The 19,753-nt window shown below is 39.1% G+C and overlaps 1 protein-coding gene across 1 annotated transcript in view; it reads left to right on the top strand.

Annotated features, from left to right (window-relative positions):
* KATNA1 (katanin catalytic subunit A1) overlaps nt 1-19,753 on the top strand; it is a 46,745-nt gene that overhangs the window by 25,980 nt on the left and 1,012 nt on the right. The window contains exons 5-10 of the mRNA XM_072827396.1: nt 9,148-9,269; nt 10,703-10,808; nt 12,261-12,419; nt 17,602-17,728; nt 18,426-18,560; nt 18,875-19,001. Of these exons, the coding sequence (XP_072683497.1) occupies nt 9,148-9,269; nt 10,703-10,808; nt 12,261-12,419; nt 17,602-17,728; nt 18,426-18,560; nt 18,875-19,001 (776 nt within the window). The remainder of the gene's footprint in view (nt 1-9,147; nt 9,270-10,702; nt 10,809-12,260; nt 12,420-17,601; nt 17,729-18,425; nt 18,561-18,874; nt 19,002-19,753) is intronic.

Here is a 19,753-nt window from a genome sequence, read left to right as displayed (position 1 = left end):
TTTCAGGTCTATTGGAAATTTGTAGATATATATATCCATCCAGAAATGGAATTGTTGAGTCATGTATAGTTCTATTTTTAATTTTTTGAGGACCCACCAGACTTCCACAGTATTTGCAATCATTTTACATCTCTGTCAACGATGCACAAGGGTTCCAGTTTCTCCATATCTTTGTCAACACTTGTCATTTTCTGTGTTTTTTGCCTTTTATTATTTTTTTAAATGTATTTGTTTATTTGACAGATAGAACCAAAGAGCACAAGAGTGGAGAATGGCAGAGAGAGAGGGAGAAGCAGGCTCTCTAACTGAGCAGGGAACCCAATGTGGGGTTTGATCCCAGCACCCTAGGATCATGACCTAAGTTGAAGGCAGATGCTTAACTGAGTCACTTAGGCACCCCTTGCACTGAGGTTTTGATTTGCATTTCTATAGTGATAAAATTGATCTGTGTGTGTGTGTGTGTGTGTGTGTGTGTGTGTTTTAAGATTTATTTGAGAGGGAGCAAGCACACGAGCAGGGGGAGAGACAGAGGGAGGAGAGACTCTCCAGCAGACTCGCCAGTATGTGTGGAGCCCAACGTGGGGCTTGATGTCATGATCCCAAGATCATGACCTGAGCCAAAATCAAGAGTTGGATATTCAGCTAACTGAGCTATCCAGGGGCCCAAACTTTGGATGTTTATCTTGTGTTCTGCCACCTTACTGAAGTCATTTATTTTAGGAAAATTTTTGCAGATTCCTTAGCATTTTTGGGGTAGACATCATGTCCTCTGCAAACAGGACAGTTTTATTTCTTCCTCTTGTTACACTGGCTAAAACTTCTAGCATTATGTTGAATAAGTGTGATGAAAGTGGACATGCTAGCTTTGTTTTCAGCCTTATGGGGAAAGCATTCAGTGTTTAATTATAAAATACGATGTTGGGCAGCCCGGGTGGCTCAGCGGTTTAGTGCTGCCTTCAGCCCAGGGTATGATCCTGGAGACCCGGGATCAAGTCCCACATTGTGCTCCCTGTGTGGAGCCTGCTTCTCCCTCTGCCTGTGTCTCTGCCTCTCTTTCTTTCTTTCTCTCCCTCCCCACCCCATGTCTCTCATGATTAAATAAATAAAAATATTAAAAAATAAATAAATAAAATAAATAAAATAAAATACGATGTTACTGCTAGGTTTTTTGCATATGCTTCATATCAAGTTGAAGCTCCTCTTTAACCTTGTTTTTCTGAGAGTTTTCATCCTAAAGAGATATTGAGGGCAGCCCAGGTGGCTCAGGGGTTTAGCGCTGCCTTCAACCCAGGACCTGATCCTGGAGACCCGGGATCCTTACATGGAGTCTGCTTTTCCGTCTGCCTGTGTCTCTATTTCTCATGAATAAATAAATAAAATCTCTAAAAAAAAGAGAGAGATTGAGTTATGTCAGATGCCTGCTTGGCATTTATTGCATGATGCTATGGTTTTCCTTCTTTAACCTGCTATTTTATAGATTACCTTGATATTTTTTTAAAGTATTGAGCTAGTTGCCTCCCTGGGATAAACATCACTTGAGTATGGTACATAATTCTTTTTTTCTTGCTGGATTCTATTTGGAAGTATTTTGTTAAGGATTTTTGTGTCTATATTTATGAGGGATATTGGTCCATACTTGTTTTTTTTTTTAACTGTCTTTGATATCATAGTATTAGGTTCGTAAAATGAATTGAGAAGTGTTTACCTGTTTTCCAGAAAAGACTGTGTCAGATTGGTAATTCTTTTTTAAATGTTTGATAAAATTCTCCAGTGAAACTTCTGGACTTGGATATTTCTTTTTTGGTTTTAAAATTATGAATTCAGTTTCCTCAGTAGTTGTAAGGCTGTTCAAATAATCGTTCATAGTAGGTGAGTTGTGGTAATTTGTGTTTTTCAAGATAGTGTTCCCTTTTGTCTAAGTTACCAAGTTTATGTATGTAGAATTTTTTGTTAAGATTCCCTATTCTTTTGGTATCTACAAGTCTGTAGCTCATTCTTGACGTTGATAATATGTGTTTTCTGGTGTTTTGTTTTGTTTTTTTCATTTTCAGTGTTGCTAGAGGTTTGTTAGTTTCTCACCTTTTCAAAGAACCACCTCTTCGTTTTATTGATTTTTTTTCCCTTTTTTATGTTTTTTGTTTCATTGGCTTTCGCTCTTATCACTGTTACTGTCTTTTTTCTCCTTTAAGTTTATTTTGCTCTTCTTTTATACATACCTAGGTAGGAATTTAGATGGTTAAGACTTTGCCCTACTTTATGCATTTAGTGGTCTACACTTCCCTCTCAGTACTGCTTTAGCTATGGCCCAGAAATTATGTTGTATTTACCTTTTCATTTAATTCAATATATTTTTTTAAATTTTCTTTTGAGATTTCCTCTTCGACCTTGTGATTATTTTGAAGTGTGTTAGTTTCTGATTGTCCAGAGATTGTGTACTTCTCTGTTAATTGATTTCAAGTTTGAATCCTTTGTGCTTAGAGAAATATTCTGTATGATGTCAGATTGTTTTATGGTCTTTCTTGGTAAATGTTCTATGAACACTTGAAATATTTTCTGTGAGCACTTGAAAATAATGTATATTTTGTCCTTGTTGGGTGGCACTTTGTATTAATGTCCATTAGATTCTGCTGGATGATGGTGCTGTTGAGTTTTTCTATATCCTTGCTCATTTCCTTTTTTTTTTTTTTTAAGATTTTATTTATTTATTTATGAGAGAGGAGAGAGAGAGACAGAGAGGGAGGGAGAGAGACAGACGGAGACACAGGCAGAGGGAGAAGCAGGCTCCATGTAGGAAGCCCAATGTGTGACTCGATCCCGGTCTGCAGGATCACGCCCTGGGCCGAAGACAGGTGGCGCTAAACCACTGAGCGACCCAGGGATCCCCTCCTTGCTCATTTCCTTTCTGGTTCTTCCGTCAGTTGTTGAGAGGAGTTGTTGGGAGTCTCCAATTATATCTAAAGATTTGCCTATTTCTTTCACTTTTATCAGTTTTTGCTTCATATATTGTGGCTTTGTTGTTTGGTGCATTCACCATTCACATTTAGGAATTCTTTGTTTTCTTTTTTTTTTTTTTATTGCTTTGTTTTCTTAGGTGGATTGATCTGTTTATCATTATGTAGTATCCCTCTCTGACTGGTAGGTTTTGTTTTGTTTTGTTTGAAATTGACTTTATCTGATATTAATATAGCCATGCCTATTTTTCTTTGATTAATGTTTACATTAAGCCTTTTTCAAATCTTTTACTTTCAGCCTACCTGTATCACTATTTTTGAACTAGTTTCTTGATGACCGCATATACTTGAGTCCTGTTTTAATTTATTCTACCAATCCCTGTCTTTTAATTGGTATATATAGGCCATTTATACTTAAAGTATTTGTTATATTGAGTTTAAGTCTGCCATTTTATTTTCAGTTTTCTGATTGGGGTTTTCTTTATTTTTCTGTGTTTTTTTTTTTTAATTTTGTTTTGTTTTTTGTTTTTTTTGTTTTGTTTTGTTTTTTTGTTTTTTTTTTTTTTTTTTTTGGCCTTTGCATAGGGGTTGCTTGCACATTTTTTTAGAACTTTCTTTTGATGTTCTGTAGTGGTTTTGAGTATATCCCTTTTATTAGCTTTTTCAGTGGTTGCCCTAGAAATTATATATAAAGAACTTGTACTGGTTGACTAGTATTGTCATTTTACCACTTCAAATGAAGTATAGAAATCGTTTTTCTTTTTATATTCCTTTGTCCTCCACCATTTATAATTGTTTTTAATTGTTAATAATTGTTTTTAAGTATTTCCTTTCCCAGGAATCCCTGGGTGGCTCAGTGGTTTAGTGCCTGCCTTTGGCCCAGGGCACGATCCTGGAGTCCCAGGATCGAGTCCCGCGTCGGGCTCCCGACATGGAGCCTGCTTCTCCTTCTGCCTGTGTCTCTGCCTCTCTCTCTCTCTCTCTCTCTCTCTCTGTCATAAATCAAGCAACAATCAATCTTTAAAAGAAATATTTCCTTTCCCTTATTTAGAGCCTAATCACACAGCATTAAACTTTTTGCTTCAACTGTTAAATAAATTAGAAAATTCAAAAGGAGGGCACCTGACTGGCTCAATCGGTAAGCATCTACCTTCAACTCAAGTCATGATCCCAGGGTTCTGGGATCAAGTTCCACATCAGGCTCCTGCTTAGCAGGGAGCCTGCTTCTCCCTCTGCCTGCCACTGCCCTTGTTCATGCTCTCTCTGGCTCTGTCAAATAAATAAATATATCTTTTAAGAAAAGAAAACTCAAAAGGAGAAAGAAAGCCTATTGTACTTACCCGTATTTTTACTTACTACGTTCTTCCTGATCTTTCCAGGTTCTTCCGTACATTTTTCTTTTCTCTTTAGAGTACTTCTTTTAACCATTCTTTTAGGATTGGTCTCCTGGCAACAGAACTCTCTTACTTTTCCTTCATATAAGAATGGTCTTATTACCCTTTCATTCCTGAAGGACATTTTTACTGGGTAGAGGATTCTGTGTTGACAGTTTTTTTTTTTTCTTTTAGCACTTGAAAAAAAATTTTATGCCTCCTTTTCTGAGGAGAAATCTACTTTCATTTGAATAGTTTTTTTTTCCTATTGGCAAGGTGTTATTTTCGCTTATTACTCTCAGTGGATTAATTTGGGGTGTTCTATTTCTTTCTGAAGTTATCTGTTTTTTGGTTTGTTTCACATGTTCATAATTGCTTGTTTGAAATTTTGTCTTCTTGGTCTTGGCATGTGTTGATTGTCTTTGAGATCTTTGTGGCTCTTAGTATATCAAGTGATTTTTTAGATTGAAACCTGGATATTTTCATATTATGTTATGAGACTCTAGATCTTATTTACACCTACTGTTATAACTGACTTTTTCTGACACTGCTGTGGCAGGAAAGCCAAGGGGCTATTGCTCTCAGGTGAAAGTAGAAGTCTAGGTTCCCACATAGCCTCTCTTGACACCGGAATGGGGAAGAGGTCTTCTCATTACCACTGAGTTGTGGTGGAAGTTCTCCATGTGAACTCCAGTGACATTGTGATGGGGGTGACCTTGTCTTGACTCCATGAGTCTTCCTCTGACACCACCCCAGTACCGCATTACTGCTGGTGGGGATGGAAGTGCAGGCTCCCTCTGTAATCTCCACTGAGTGGAAGTCTTATTACTGATTGGCAGGGATGAAAATTCTAGTCCCCTGATTGGCCTCTGATACACTGTGATTGGGGCAGGGTAGAGTACCTCATTCCAGCCTCCCAAGTGGATATCTAGGCTCCCCACCTGGCTTTTGCTTGCCTGAGTAGGGCAGGCCCCCAGCCTTTTCCAAGGTGCTTGACTGGAATAGAGTGTTGTCTGAAGTTTTATCTTGCTACGCCTCCCTCTTTTTTGGTCCTCTGGCTAGAGAGAATAAGCTTTTGTTGGGGTCTTTTTATTTGCTCACATTGTTGTTTCTGGGTTTCTGTCTTGTTTGACCTTGAGTCTGGATTTATGAAGGAGAAAGAAAATCTAGAGAGCACACAACCTTGTCTAGGTTCCCTGGTTGGCCTGCCTCTCTCTATACTTTTTGAAGTCCTGTCTTTGTTTAGTGTATAACAACAGGGTTGGGGTTTTTTTTGTTTGTTTTTGTTTTTACTTTTATTTTTATTTTTTTTTAAGATTTTATTTATTTATTCATGAGAGAGACAGAGACATAGGCAGAGGGAGAAGCAGGCTCCATGCAGGGAGTCCAGTGTGGGACTTGATCCCAGGACTCCAGGATCATGCCCTGAGCCAAAGGCAGACACTCAACTGCTGAGCCACTCAGATATCCCAATGCCAGGGTTTTTAGTTCTCCATAGCAGAAGGAATTGTGAAAAGTACATTTACTCTGTCTTCCTGTGAGTGAAAGCCTAGCTGTCATTTTTAATTAACTCATTTAATGGAGACAGTATATTTGGATTTTGTGTTTCTGACATTGTCAGCTTTTACAATAACTGGTTTTAAAGTTGGGTATTTATTTCCTGGTTAATTGGTTCATCTTCAGCTTTATTTTAAGCATCAAGGAAATTGTACTATTTCAACTAATTAAATAAAATCCTATCAAAAATGTCAACATTTGGGACCCCTAGGTGGATCAGTTGGTTAAGAGTCTGCCTTCAGCTCAGGTCATGATCTCAAGAGTCCTGGGATCAAGCCCACATAGGGCTCTCTGCTCAGGGAGGAGTCTGCTTCTCCCTCTGCCCCTCTGCCTGCTTGTGCTTGCTCTCTCTCTCCCCCTCTGTTTCAAATAAGTGAAATCTTTATTTAAAAAAAAAATGTCAACACTTGAAAGTCCATAGCTTCCTTTGGCTGACCTATTATTGAATTGTTACTCCTTTCTGCCTAGCTTAAATTCATTTTGCTTTGTCTGCAGACATCCCTTTAGCACTGTGTTCTGTGGGAGGAAAGAGAGCAACTAGAAAGTACTTTCTGTCTGTGTCTTGCTAGGCTCACAGTGTGAGTTCCCAAATATCAGGGACAGTGTCTTCTTTCTGTCCCCCACAGCTGCTAGCTCAGAATGGGTTCTTGGTAAATATTTGTGAAGGAATAACAACCGCAGGAGGTCTGGGCTCCTCAGTTGTTTAAGCATCTGCCTTCAGCTCCGGTCATGATCCTGGAGTCCTGGGATTGAGCCCCATATCAGACTCTCTGCTCATTGGGGAGCTTGCTTCTCCCTCTCCTCCCTGCTCGTACTCTTGTAATCTGTGTCTCTCTCTCTCTCTCTCTCTCTCTCTCAGAGAAGTAAAATCTAGAAAGAAAGAAAGAAAAGAAACAAAAGAAAGAAAGAAAGACTACATAAATATTCAGATTGACTGGCTTCCTTCCTTCCTTCCTTCCTTCCTTCCTTCCTTCCTTCCTTCCACCCAACATGGAGCTTGAACTCACAACTCTAAGATCAAGAAATGCATGCTCTTCGGGATCCCTGGGTGGCGCAGTGGTTTGGCGCCTGCCTTTGGCCCAGGGCGCGATCCTGGAGACCCGGGATTGAATCCCACATCGGGCTCCCGGTGCATGGAGCCTGCTTCTCCCTCTGTCTCTCTCTCTCTCTCTCTCTCTCTCTGTGTGACTATCATAAATAAATAAAAATTTAAAAAAAAAAAAAGAAGTCCTCCAAAAAAAAAAAAAAAAAGAAATGCATGCTCTTCTGCCTAAGCCAGCCAAGTGCCCTAACCTTCTCCTCCTTTTTTTTTTTTTTTATTTTATTTATTCATGAGAGGCACAGAGAGAGAGAAAGAGGCAGAGACACAGGCACTGTGTCTGTGGAAGAAGAGGGAGAAGCAAGCTCCCCAGGGGGAGCAGGCTCTGTGCAAGGAGCCTGACGTGGGCCTTGATCCCGGGTCTCCAGGATCAGGCCCTTGGCTGAAGGTGGCACTAAACCGCTGAGCCACCCGGGCTGCCCCCTTCTCCTCTTTTAAAGGCAATACCTTCCTTTTTTGTTTGTTTGTTTGTTTTATGTTGGTATTAGTGAATATGTATACTGTGAGACAGACACTTATTGACCATCTAATGTAAGACTTTTGAATATGTAAATATTGGTTAAGTTTAGCTACTAATACAGATACATTAATGCTGACTTTAGATAACAGCACTGACAAATCATGTATGGGCAAAACAGTATTAAGGAGACAATGTAAGAATTCTAGTACAAGACCAAGTAAATGACTGTCTACCCTAATGCAGACCTTCATAAATTTTCTTGCCTTATAAAATTCATGAGTGTCTTTAATTTTTTCACAGCACCTTTAGGACAAAAAGAATACTCATACATTGGTGAAGAAGTTAGGTTCAGACAAATTTGCTATGTCCTAACAGTATATGTTGGGCACTGCTCAGTTTCTCAGACGTTGGAGGCAGAGTGGATATTTCTCTCTGATTCCTCTTTCACCTTGATTTTTCCCACTGTTTGTTTTATTTTTTTAAACATTTCACTTATTCATGAGAGAAATAGAGAGAGAGAGAAAGAGAGAGAGAGAGTCAGAGACACAGGCAGAGGGAGAAGCAGGCTCCATTTCAGGAAGCCTGATATAGGACTCAATCCTGAGACTCCAGGATCACACCCTGGGCTGAAGGCAGGCACTAAACCGCTGAGCCACCCAGGGATTCCCCCCACTGTTTGTTTTATCATAGAAACTGCCAGAAACCCAGCTTTACAAAAATTTGGCATTTTTTTTATTTTTATTTTTTTAAATTTGGCATTATTGAAAGGAATGCAGCGGTTTTAATTTAGAAACAGAATTGCCTGGAGCTGGTAATTCCCCTAATATTCAACAGATACTGCTGGATTTTTAGATTCCCTAAAAAAATGTAAAATATCCTGCAGTGCTCGGTGAGTTTCCCATTTTGCCCTGGAATGCTTTAGTACAGGGCTTAGGAGCTGTGGCCCTAATGACTGCTGTCACAGAGGATGGGAGGGAATCACACCTGGGACTGGGATGTCTCTTTTGGAGTGAGGTAAGAACAGTGAAAAGCAATGTTTTAAGAGCATTAATGAGTAGGTGATTAAGAGTGAGTTGTAAATGGGGCATCAAGGTGGCTCAGTTGGTTGAGTATCTGACTCTTGGTTTTGGCTTAGGTCATGATCTTAGGGTTGTAGGATAGAGCCCTATGTGGGGCTCTGTGCTCAGCATTTCATGCTTGAAATTCTCGGCCTCTCCTTCTACCCTTCACCCTACTCACATGCATGGTCTCACTCTAATTAATAAATAAATAAATATCAAATAAATAAATATCAATCATACATACATACTTTCCTTTTTTTTAAGAGTGAGCTGTAATCTCAGCTACATAAACTGTCTTTAATCTTATCTCCTCTAAAGCTTTGAGATAAATATCACTATCTGATATTCACTAGTAATCACTGTTCATCTCAATGTTGATTTTTTTATTTTCACTAATTTGTATGCATAATATTTTTGTTTTTCTTGAACATTTTTGTCATACTTTTTATGTAAAAATAAAGATTGAATATGAAACTCTAATGATTCACTCTGATGTTGATAGAGAAGAATGACTGAATAGCCTTGATTCTCTATTACTTGTATTATTAGATTAGCTCTTTTAAAAATATCACTGGAGTCCGATCTTTGTTTCTGAGTATAATTTTTTGAGTCAATCAGAAGCTCTTGTTTTTTTCTCCTGATGTAGAACAAATCACCTGCTGCAGTTACCGAACCAGAGACAAGTAAATTTGATAGTACTGGATATGATAAGGACTTAGTAGAAGCTTTGGAAAGAGATATAATTTCTCAGAATCCCAATGTTCGATGGTAAGTTATATCACAACAAAATAATTAGGCTCTGATAATGCTTTTAGGGAAAGTAAATGGAACCAATGTGGGCATGCACTGAAGATCAGTCCTTGGGGATGGAACCAGAGTACATGCAGTGTGAACCCAGCACTTGGTTTAGGCTCCACCAAGTTTTTGTTGGGATTTTTTTTTTTTTATTTAAGAAAGTAACAAATGATAAGTTTCTATTTAAAAAAAAATCTTCGGGATCCCTGGGTGGCGCAGCGGTTTAGCGCCTGCCTTTGGCCCAGGGCGTGATCCTGGAGACCCGGGATCGAATCCCACGTCGGGCTCCCAGTGCATGGAGCCTGCTTCTCCCTCTGCCTATGTCTCTGCCTCTCTCTCTCACTGTGTGCCTATCATAAATAAATAAAATAAAAAAATTAAAAAAAAAATCTTCTATACAGAGTGGGAATAAGATCACAGAAATTCCATCTTCTTTCTGGGACATCCTCTACTGGTGAAATGGCAGTGATTCTTACGCATGTGTGTTGTTTTTGTTTTTTGTTATGTAAGCTCAATGCCTAAGTGCCGCTTGAACTCAAAACCCTGTCCAAGACCTGGAGTTGCATGCACTGTTGTCCCATTGTTGCTTGTTATCGATAGGTTTATCCTGTGGATGTTGCTTTTATTTTCTATGATTTTGAGCAGTGATTCTCAACTTGATTTATCATATCTAATCAAAGAACTGTAATTCTGTGAGTTCTCTAAAAGCTCCTTTTCGAAAAAACCTAAAAAAATGCCTCCTTTCCCACAAAGTTAGGTTCATTCTGTTATATATTTTTCATTAAAACCTTATGATTTTTAGGTATGGTTTTGGGGGTATTTTAAAAATATTTTTTGGTATTTGATATTTATACAGTGAACATATACTTTCATGAAAATGCCACATGTACCAGTAATAGTAGTAGCAGAGTTTTCTAGTGGTAGGTGATGACTTCATAGTAGTCTCTATGATACTCTTCATCCTTGGTGCCTATCTCTTAAAAGGGTTGGGGGCAAAATATTGTAGCCTGCCTCAGCTTTATGCCTTTTTTATCTTTATTTTTTTATTATTATTTTTTAATGGGCTCATTGTCTCTAAATCATGGGGTTTATGAAAGGAGCACCACAAGGCCAGGAATTTAAAATGAAGTGGCATGATAAATACTTAGAGTAGGTCTATAGACCAGTGTTCTCATTCACCACATTGGAAATCATTATTGCCAAGAATTGATGATTCAGATTGTGCTCTGTGTATACTGGTTGGTGTGGCAGGCCTCATCACAGTGTGCTAGTGCACTGGTACCTAGGGAGGGGCTTTGCATTCTGGCAGCAGTGTAAAACCGTGTGCTTCTGTGGTTCTCAAGAGTGATTGCATACAGTTACATGCATAATCTAAGAGGGTGTTGATAAAATATCTCTTCTTTCAGGGATGATATTGCTGATTTAGTAGAAGCTAAAAAGTTGCTAAAGGAAGCTGTGGTGTTACCAATGTGGATGCCAGAATTCTTTAAGGGCATTAGGAGGCCATGGAAAGTAAGTTTATTACTGTTAATGGCATTGTCAAAGTGAATGGCAAGTACATTGTTGTAGAAAATGAGTATTGTATTCAGGGAAGTGAGGGGAAAAAATAGATAAGTACTCATTCGATGCAGGTATGTCTCAATTTTTTAAAAAAATTTTTTATTAGAGTTCAATTTGGGCAGCCCCGGTGGCGCAGAGGTTTGGCACCGCCTGCAGCCTGGGGTGTGATCCTGGAGACCCGGGATCGAGTCCCACATCGGGCTCCCTGCATGGAGCCTGCTTCTCCCTCTCCCTGTGTCTCTGCCTCTCTCTCTCTGTGTCTATGAATAAATAAATAAAATCTTTTAAAAAAAATTTTTATTAGAGTTCAATTTGCCAACATTTAGCATAACACCCAGTGCTCATCCCGCCAAGTGCCCCCCTCAGTGCCCATCACCCAGTCACCCCCACCCTCCGCCCAACTCCCTTTCCACTACCACTTGTTCATTTCCCAGAGTTAGGTGTGTCTCATGTTTTGTCACCCTCACTGATATTTTCACTCATTTTCTCTCCTTTCCCTTTATTCCCTTTCACTAATTTTTTTTTTTTTAGATTTTATTTATTTATTCATGAGAGACAGACAGAGAGAGAGAGAGAGAGGCAGAGACACAGGCAGAGGGAGAAGCAGGCTCCATGCAGGGAGACTGATGTAGTACTCTATCCCGGATCTTCAGGATCATACCCCGGGCTGTAGGCAGCACTTAAACCGCTGAGCCACTGGGGCTGCCCCCCTTTCACTAATTTTTATAGTCCCCAAATGAATGAGACCACATAATGATTGTCCTTTTCTGATTGACTTATTTTACTCAACATAATATCCTCCAGGTCCCTCCAAGTCGAAGCAAATAGTGGGTATTTGTCGTTTCTAATGGCTGAGGAATATTCCATTGTATACATAGACCACATCTTCTTTATCCATTCATCTTTGAATGGACACCAGGCTCTTTCCACAGTTTGGCTATTGTGTCTCAGTTTTTTAAGAAATCATGAGCTGATCTGAAAAGAGACTGAAAAAAAACTCTTTCTTGGATTTAGAAAATGTACTAATGGCTAACTCTGCACTTACTAAAAATTCTTGAAATATTAAGTGATAAGCTACAAAATTCTGGACATTCTTGAGTACAGCTGTGTAACAAAAAGACAGATTTGTTCAAACAAAAGACTAGCAGGAAATACATTCAAATACTATTGGTACATATGATTATTATGTCAGTATTATGACATTATCTTTTTCTCATTTCTGAGTTTCAGATTTTTAATATAACCTTTTATGATGAATGATGTAAATTGGTGATAAAGCATCCTTTTATTTTTTTATTTATCTTAATATTATATATTAGTTGAAAATTAGTTCTCAGTAATGGAATTCTTGTGAATTAGAACAGTGGCAGGTTAATCTCAGTTATGTTATTATTTTCCCAACAGGGAGTGTTGATGGTTGGCCCACCTGGCACAGGAAAGACCCTCCTTGCTAAAGCAGTAGCTACAGAATGCAAGACAACCTTCTTCAATGTGTCTTCATCAACTCTAACTTCCAAATACAGAGGAGAGTCCGAGAAGCTTGTTCGTCTATTATTCGAAATGGTGAACGTTTAAGACAATTCTAATGATTCTTTACCTCTCAAATGGGGGAGAGAGTGGGTCAAAACTATCTGCAGTGTGCAGAGTAGCTAGGCAGGCTGATACTGTTTCCAAAGTGTGATTCCTATGCCCTCAAAATTAGAGCCCTTTAATTACATGAGTTTTAAGTTTTAATTTGAGTTTTTCTGTGTGTTCTTTCCTCTAGAGGAAGAGTCATCTCTGTTGGCTTATAGGCATGTTCACATTATAAGATCTGCATTACTAATCTGCTATAGGAGTTTAGAATACTATGTTTTTGAAATCCGTAGACTTAGTTATAATATGGTAAATTTAGTGTAGTAACAGTAACTCAGAACAGTGAAAATCAAGTAGTTATGGATTAGATCACCTCCAATCCATTAACTGTGCTAAATACCTTGAGTTTAATGATCCAGTCTTTGGATTGTTACTTTTTGCTTGTTAATTGAGTTTCTTTTTTTCCTTCTTCAAACCCCACTAATCTGAGTATCAATAGGAGGAATATAAGTGAATGAATTCTAGTAGAGCGTTTGGATTGAATTCAGCAGCTTTTTAGTGGTTATTTCAGTCTTGCCTCATTTAAACAATAGTGTAGTTATATACATTAGGGCAGAGTTATGCTTATTATATGGGAAGTGACTTGCATTCTTAACTCGAAAGATTCCATCATGGACAAAACCTTAGATGACAGTGTTAATTTGACACTAGATCTTACTTCATAGGCTCCAAATAAAACAAAACAAGCAAATGAAAACCCTTACAATTTGAGGTTATCCATTTTCTGTAAAAGCTTTTATCCCTGTATCAATTCCCATTTCCTTCTTCAAGTTTGATAATTCATAAGACAGGACGTAAATTCTAATACGTTCTTAAGAGTTTATCAGTAGTTTATACTGCAGTAGGAATCTAGTGGAGAACCTCTTAGATGAGTTTGGAAAATTAGTTTGCCCTTTGCTTCAGGGGAAAAAAATTATATTGCCAGAATTCCAGAATATCCAGGCATTTTAAAAATGTAAGCTTAATGGGCGCCTGGGTGGCTCAGTCAGTTGACCGGCTGCCTTCAGCTCAGGTCATGATCCCAGGGTCCTTGGATTGAGCCCCAGCATCAGGCTTCCTGTTCAGTGGAAGTTTGCTTCTCCCTCTTCCTCTCTGCCCCTTCCCCTGCTCATGCACATTCACATGCTCTCTCTTTCTCAAGTAAATAAATAAAATCAAAAAAAAAAAAAAAAAGAAAAAAGTAAGCTAAATACAATAAATGGCTAAGTATGGAGTCTTTAGAGTCAGGTGGCCCAGCTACAGATCCTACCTCTGTCACACTTCCCTAGCTGGCTAACTTTGGACCAATTCCTTTCCTGATCCACAGTTACTTTATCTATAAAAGGAAGACCACAATACAGGAATTACCTCTGTAATGTTTGGATGGTGAGATGAACTAATGCATGTAAATTGCTTACAATAGAGCCTGACTCATAAGGGTTAATAGATATTAGCTGCTCTGTTTAAGAATTACTATTTTTGGACAGTCCGGGTGGCTCAGTGGCTTAGCGCCACCTTCGGCCCAAGGCCTAATCCTGGAGTCCTGGGATCAAGTCCCACGTCGGGCTCCCGGCATGGAGCCTGCTTCTCCTTCTGCATGTGTCTCTGCCTCTCTCTCTCCCTGTATCTCTCATGAATAAATAATTAAAATCTTAGGGGATCCCTGGGTGGCTCAGCCGTTTAGCGCCTTCTTCGGCCCAGGGCGCGATCCTGGAGTACCGGTATCGAGTCCCCCGTCGGGCTCCTGGTATGGAGACTGCTTCTTCCTCCTCCTGTGTCTCTGCCTCTCTCTCTCTCTCTATGTCTATCATAAATAAATAAATAAATAAATCTTTAAAAAAAATAAAATCTTAAAAAAAGAATTACTACTTTTTTTAAAGATTTTTTTTTTTTTTTTTTTTTTAATTTATTTATGATAGTCACAGAGAGAGAGAGGCAGAGACATAGGCAGAGGGAGAAGCAGGCTCCATGCACCGGGAGCCCGACGTGGGATTCCATCCAGGGTCTCCAGGATCGCGCCCTGGGCCAAAGGCAGGCGCCAAACCGCTGCGCCACCCAGGGATCCCAAGATTTTTTTTTAAATCTTTAAAAAGGAGATTTTAGGGAGAAGCAGGCTCCATGCAGGGAGCCCGATGTGGGACTCGATCCCAGGTCTCCAGGATTACGCCCTGGGCCAAAGGCAGGCACTTAACTGCTGAGCCACCCAGAGATCCCCCAGGGCTGCCTTTTAAAAAAGATTTTATTTATTTGAGAGAGCAAGAGCACAAGCATGGGGAGCACAGGCAGAGGTGAAAGCAGGCTCCCACTGAGCAGGGAACTTGATGTAGGGCTCGATCCCAGAACCTTGAGATCATGACCTGAGCCAAAGGCAGATGTTTAACCAACTGAGCTACCCAGGCATCCCTATTTAAGAATTATTTGATAGGTTTTCTTTCTTTTTTTTTTTTTTTTTAAAGATTTTATTTATTTATTCATGAGACACAGAGAGAGAGAGAGGCAGAGACACAGGCAGAGAGAGAAACAGGCTCCATGCAGGGAGCCTGATGTGGGACTCGATCCTGGCACTCTGGGATCACGCCCTGAGCCAAAGGCAGACACTGAACCGCTGAGCCACCCAGGTGTCCCCGTTTGATAGGTATTCTAATGGAGGGTTTGTATTCAAGAAAACCGAACATTTTCTTCTCTGTGGGGAAGCCTCTTACAAAGTGCTAATTTACATTACTTTTTATAGTGAGATTCATGTGAAACAGCTTATTTTTCACCGGCTTCCCTGGTATTAACCATCTTCAAATAAATGCTTAATTGGAGTGTGCTACTTTGAGATGTCTACTTGAGTAGAGGCTCAATCACAAGCCAGTCTGGAGCTTTTGCCTTTGTGACTTTTGATTAGGGATCATATTTAAAACTGGCTTAGTTTTTTTTGTTTTTTTGTTTTTTTTTTCTCTGTTCGCTGTATGGACTCTCAAGGAGTACTTGAGTTGGACTGCCACTCACATCTTTTTTGACTGCTATAGAGATAACTTGCCTCCCAATTCCCTAGAATTGCTCAAAGCAAACATATCTCAAGGCCTGTATTTTCTTTTCTTTTTCTGTTTTCCCAAGGCCTATATTTTAAATAATACCACTTAAAATATGTCTGTCCGTGATTTTTTTCATGACATGGTAACACATACCAAAACTTAATGGTATAATTTTTGTTGTATTGTCAAGAACTTTCATTTTCAAGTGTCCGAGGTGGCCTCTCTTAAAGTAGTAGAACAAGAACATGTAGGATAGTTTATGAATGAAAATGGGAGCTTCTCTTACCAAAAGGGATGCTATATAAGCAAAAACATTTGGTATTCACTCTGAATCTTTCTGTAGTATTTTCCATGTCATGCAAAACCAATTTTACATGTTCTGTGTAGCCTCTGTTTTAAGTCAAACTGTTCTTCACACCCTCAATATTTGGGAAGAATCTACTGGGTTTTTTCTTGATGTGGCAACAAATAGATTGAAATTTAATTTTTGTTAATGTTAGCTTCTGTAGACAGATGCTTTCTTGCTAGAATTTCAGTTGAGGATTTTCTTGGATGCTTTTTTTTTTCTTATTTTCCTGAACATTTTTTTTTCATATTCTATTTCTTGAATACAAAATTTTTGTAAACAGTACCTAAAATCCAAGTAAGGACGCTTTACTAAAATTAAATTAGGGATCCCTGGGTGGCACAGCGGTTTGGCGCCTGCCTTTGGCCCAGGGCGTGATCCTGGAGACCCGGGATCGAATCCCATGTTGGGCTCCCAGCATGGAGCCTGCTTCTCCCTCTGCCTGTGTCTCTGCCCCTCTCTCTCTCTCTCTGTGTGACTATCATAAATAAATAAAAATTTATTTAAAAAAATAATAATAAAAAAATAAAATTAAATTATCTCTGTAGAGGGAACTGATGACTTAGAATTCAAATTTTCAACTAGAAAAGTGAGATTTAAGTATTAGGATTTTCCAAGTGGACAAAAACTGCATCCATACTTTTGGAGGCATAGTTTTCCACACAGTGAATTGCCTCTTAGAAGATCCTAGATTATAACTTCATGGTCCAAAAGAACTGATAGACCCAGTATAATTGCATGTTCAAGTTCATAATGGTTCATTTGCCATCATGGACTTTATTTTTGGAAAAACCTTCGAAAAGTGCTATTCATTAAGCTGTGTTTTGAGAAATCATTGTCATCATTTAGGTTCAAACTCTCTTGTGCAGTGATTCTGTAAGTTTGGATATTTCATTTAAAAATAATTAACTACTTGGGCACCTGAGTGGCTCAATTGGTTGGGCGTCTGCCTCCAGAACAGGGTACAATCCCAGGGTCCTGGATCGATTCCTGATGGGGGGGTCCTTTCTCAGTGAGGAGTCTGCTTCACTCTCTGCCCCTCCCCCCTGCTAGTGATCAGTCTCTCTCTCAAATAAATAAATAAAATCTTAAAAATACTTAAGTATGGGGCGCCTGGGTAGCTCAGTCAGTTAGGTGTCCCACTCTTGATTTTGGCTTGGGTCATGATCTTAGGGTTGTGAGATCGAGCCCCATGTCGGGCTCCTCACTCATGAGGGAGTCTGCTTTTCTCCCTCTCTGTCCCTCTCTTCCCCTCTGTCCCTCTCCCCGCTAATGCTCTCTTGCTCTAAAATAAGTCTTTAAAAATAAAAACGATAAATTATGAACTTCTTTAGTTACTGTAATGTATTGTCAAGTGAAAAATGGCAATTAGGTTTCTTAGAGGGAATCTATATGATTTTATTTAAGGTAATGGTTCTCTGTAACCAATTTTTTCTCGAACTGTAGAACACTTACCAATATCTATGAATGTTTTCTTGCCACTATTGTCCTTATTGTTGGAGTGCACAAGATAATTCTGTATTTATATCACTCATGAATAAATAAATATTGCCAGTTAAAGTACTGAATGGTACAAAAATTGCCATGTAATTTTTAAGTCTATGATAAGTTTCTATTAGAAGCTTTTAGCTGCTCCAGTTTATCTTCTCCCCAGTAATAGGACTAGAGAGATGTGATGTGGCAGGTTCCTGGGCTCTTTTCTAATTGCTGCAGATTATTTTTTAAATGAAATAAAAACCTGGTGTTACATGGTTTCTTTATTTAGGCTCGATTTTACTCTCCAGCCACCATATTTATCGATGAGATAGATTCCATTTGTAGTCGCAGAGGGACTTCTGAAGAGCATGAAGCAAGCCGAAGGGTGAAAGCCGAGCTGCTGGTTCAAATGGATGGTATGCATGTCTGTATATTGACAAAGCTCTGCTCCTAGGGCTTACCCACACAACTCCTGACGACTAGGGAGGGCTGGCAAGTAGGTCCTGGAGATTGACAGTATATTGGGTACATGGACTTGGGGACATGCCAGAAATAATGGCTGTTCAGAGCACTCATGGGCATATACTCTGATTTGTTTTCAACAATGAAATTGGAATAAATGCAAATAAATTTGCTTTAGGGATATAGGTGTTTTTGAAAAATTTTAGAAATTGGTATGTAGTTAAACTGAGCTGGTCTTTTGATTAAATCTATTTGAGTCCGGGCAGCCCAGGTGGCTCAGTGGTTTAGTGCTGCCTTCAGCCCAGGGCCTGATCCTGGAGACCCCGGATCAAGTCCCACGTCAGGCTCCCCACGTGGAGCCTGCTTCTCCCTCTGCCTGTGTCTCTGCCTTCTGCCTCTCTCTCTCTCTCTCTATGTCATAAATCTTTAAAAAAAAAAAAATCTATTTGAGTCCTATTTTTTTTCCATACTAAACCTTATTTTTGGGGGCCACAAATTCATAGATGTACCATTTACCTTTGGAAGCCTTAGGGATACCTAACTATTACACTACCTTTATAATTTAGTCCTAACTATGCAGTTTTTAAGTAGTTGAGCTTTATTTTGTATATTCTGACTTCCTTTTTACTTTCTCCTCACCCTTTGTTTTAGGTGTTGGAGGTGCTTCTGAAAATGATGACCCTTCCAAGATGGTTATGGTTCTGGCAGCTACTAATTTTCCCTGGGATATTGATGAGGCGTTAAGACGACGTCTTGAAAAAAGAATCTATATTCCATTACCATCAGGTTATCTGCATTTGAATCTTGTCAGAAAGCTCATGTTAACTCTTTGGTAGTTTTGCTTAGAGATTTTAAAATTTGGTAGTAATTACCTTTCCTGTAAAGAAACAAATGTAGGATATCTTTCTTACATTAACTGTTTTTGCTATATCTAGAACCTGAAAGACTTGGTATCAGGAAATTTTAAATTTAGTGAGGAAGGGCTTTTAAATTTTTAAGCAAATGAGCTCTAAGAATTGGAAAGCAACTTCTCATTTAAAGTAGGCTTGAGAAAAAATAAGTTTATATTGAAAGCTTACGTTTTTTGTTTCCATCATTAGCAAAAGGCAGGGAGGAGCTGTTACGAATAAGTCTACGTGAACTGGAATTGGCTGATGATGTTAACCTTGCAAGTATAGCAGAAAATATGGAAGGTTACTCAGGTGCAGACATTACCAATGTGTGCAGGTATGAATTATTTTGGAAGTATGGGGTTTTGCGAGTATAAACGTCTGTTAGGAAGTTTTCATGCTGAATTAATAGGATATGTGAAGAGTAAAAACCCACATTAGAGTCTTTATTCACAGACGCGAGTTTTGGTATTAAGTTTGTGGAAAGGCGCTGGTAGGAATTTCGGCATGTTGCACAGCACTGAACAGTTTGCAGTGCATTTGAAAGCTGCTGGTTCAAGAAGCTAATGTTAGAACAATCGGTACAGGGATCCCTGGGTGGCGCAGCGGTTTAGCGCCTGCCTTTGGCCCAGGGCGCGATCCTGGAGACCCGGGATCGAATCCCATGTCAGGCTCCCGGTGCATGGAGCCTGCTTCTCCCTCTGCCTATGTCTCTGCCTCTCTCTCTCTCTCTGTGACTATCATAAATAAATAAAAATTAAAAAATAAATAAATGTAGAACAATCGATATAATACAGGAAATCAGTAGTTATATTGGATTTTTAAACTATTGGTGTACTTAGTATACTTTTTCATAAGAAATACAATTGTGATATTGATTGGGCATACTCTAGGAGGAATACAATCTCATTTCAGTGCAAGGGTACAAAATAGGACAGGAACAGGAATAAAAAAAAAGTCTCCAATCCAGTTGATTTAAGTAGGTTTTGTCCTAATCTGAGGTTACTCATTGTAAACAACACAAGGTTGTGAGCATTAGTGAGAACATGTGTACATAAAGCAGCTGCGTCCCTTTGCATAAATAAATGG

This window comes from Canis lupus, chromosome 1 (genome assembly GCF_048164855.1).
Source record: "Canis lupus baileyi chromosome 1, mCanLup2.hap1, whole genome shotgun sequence".
Lineage (NCBI taxonomy): Eukaryota > Metazoa > Chordata > Mammalia > Carnivora > Canidae > Canis > Canis lupus.
This window is presented reverse-complemented; position numbering and strand designations above follow the sequence as displayed.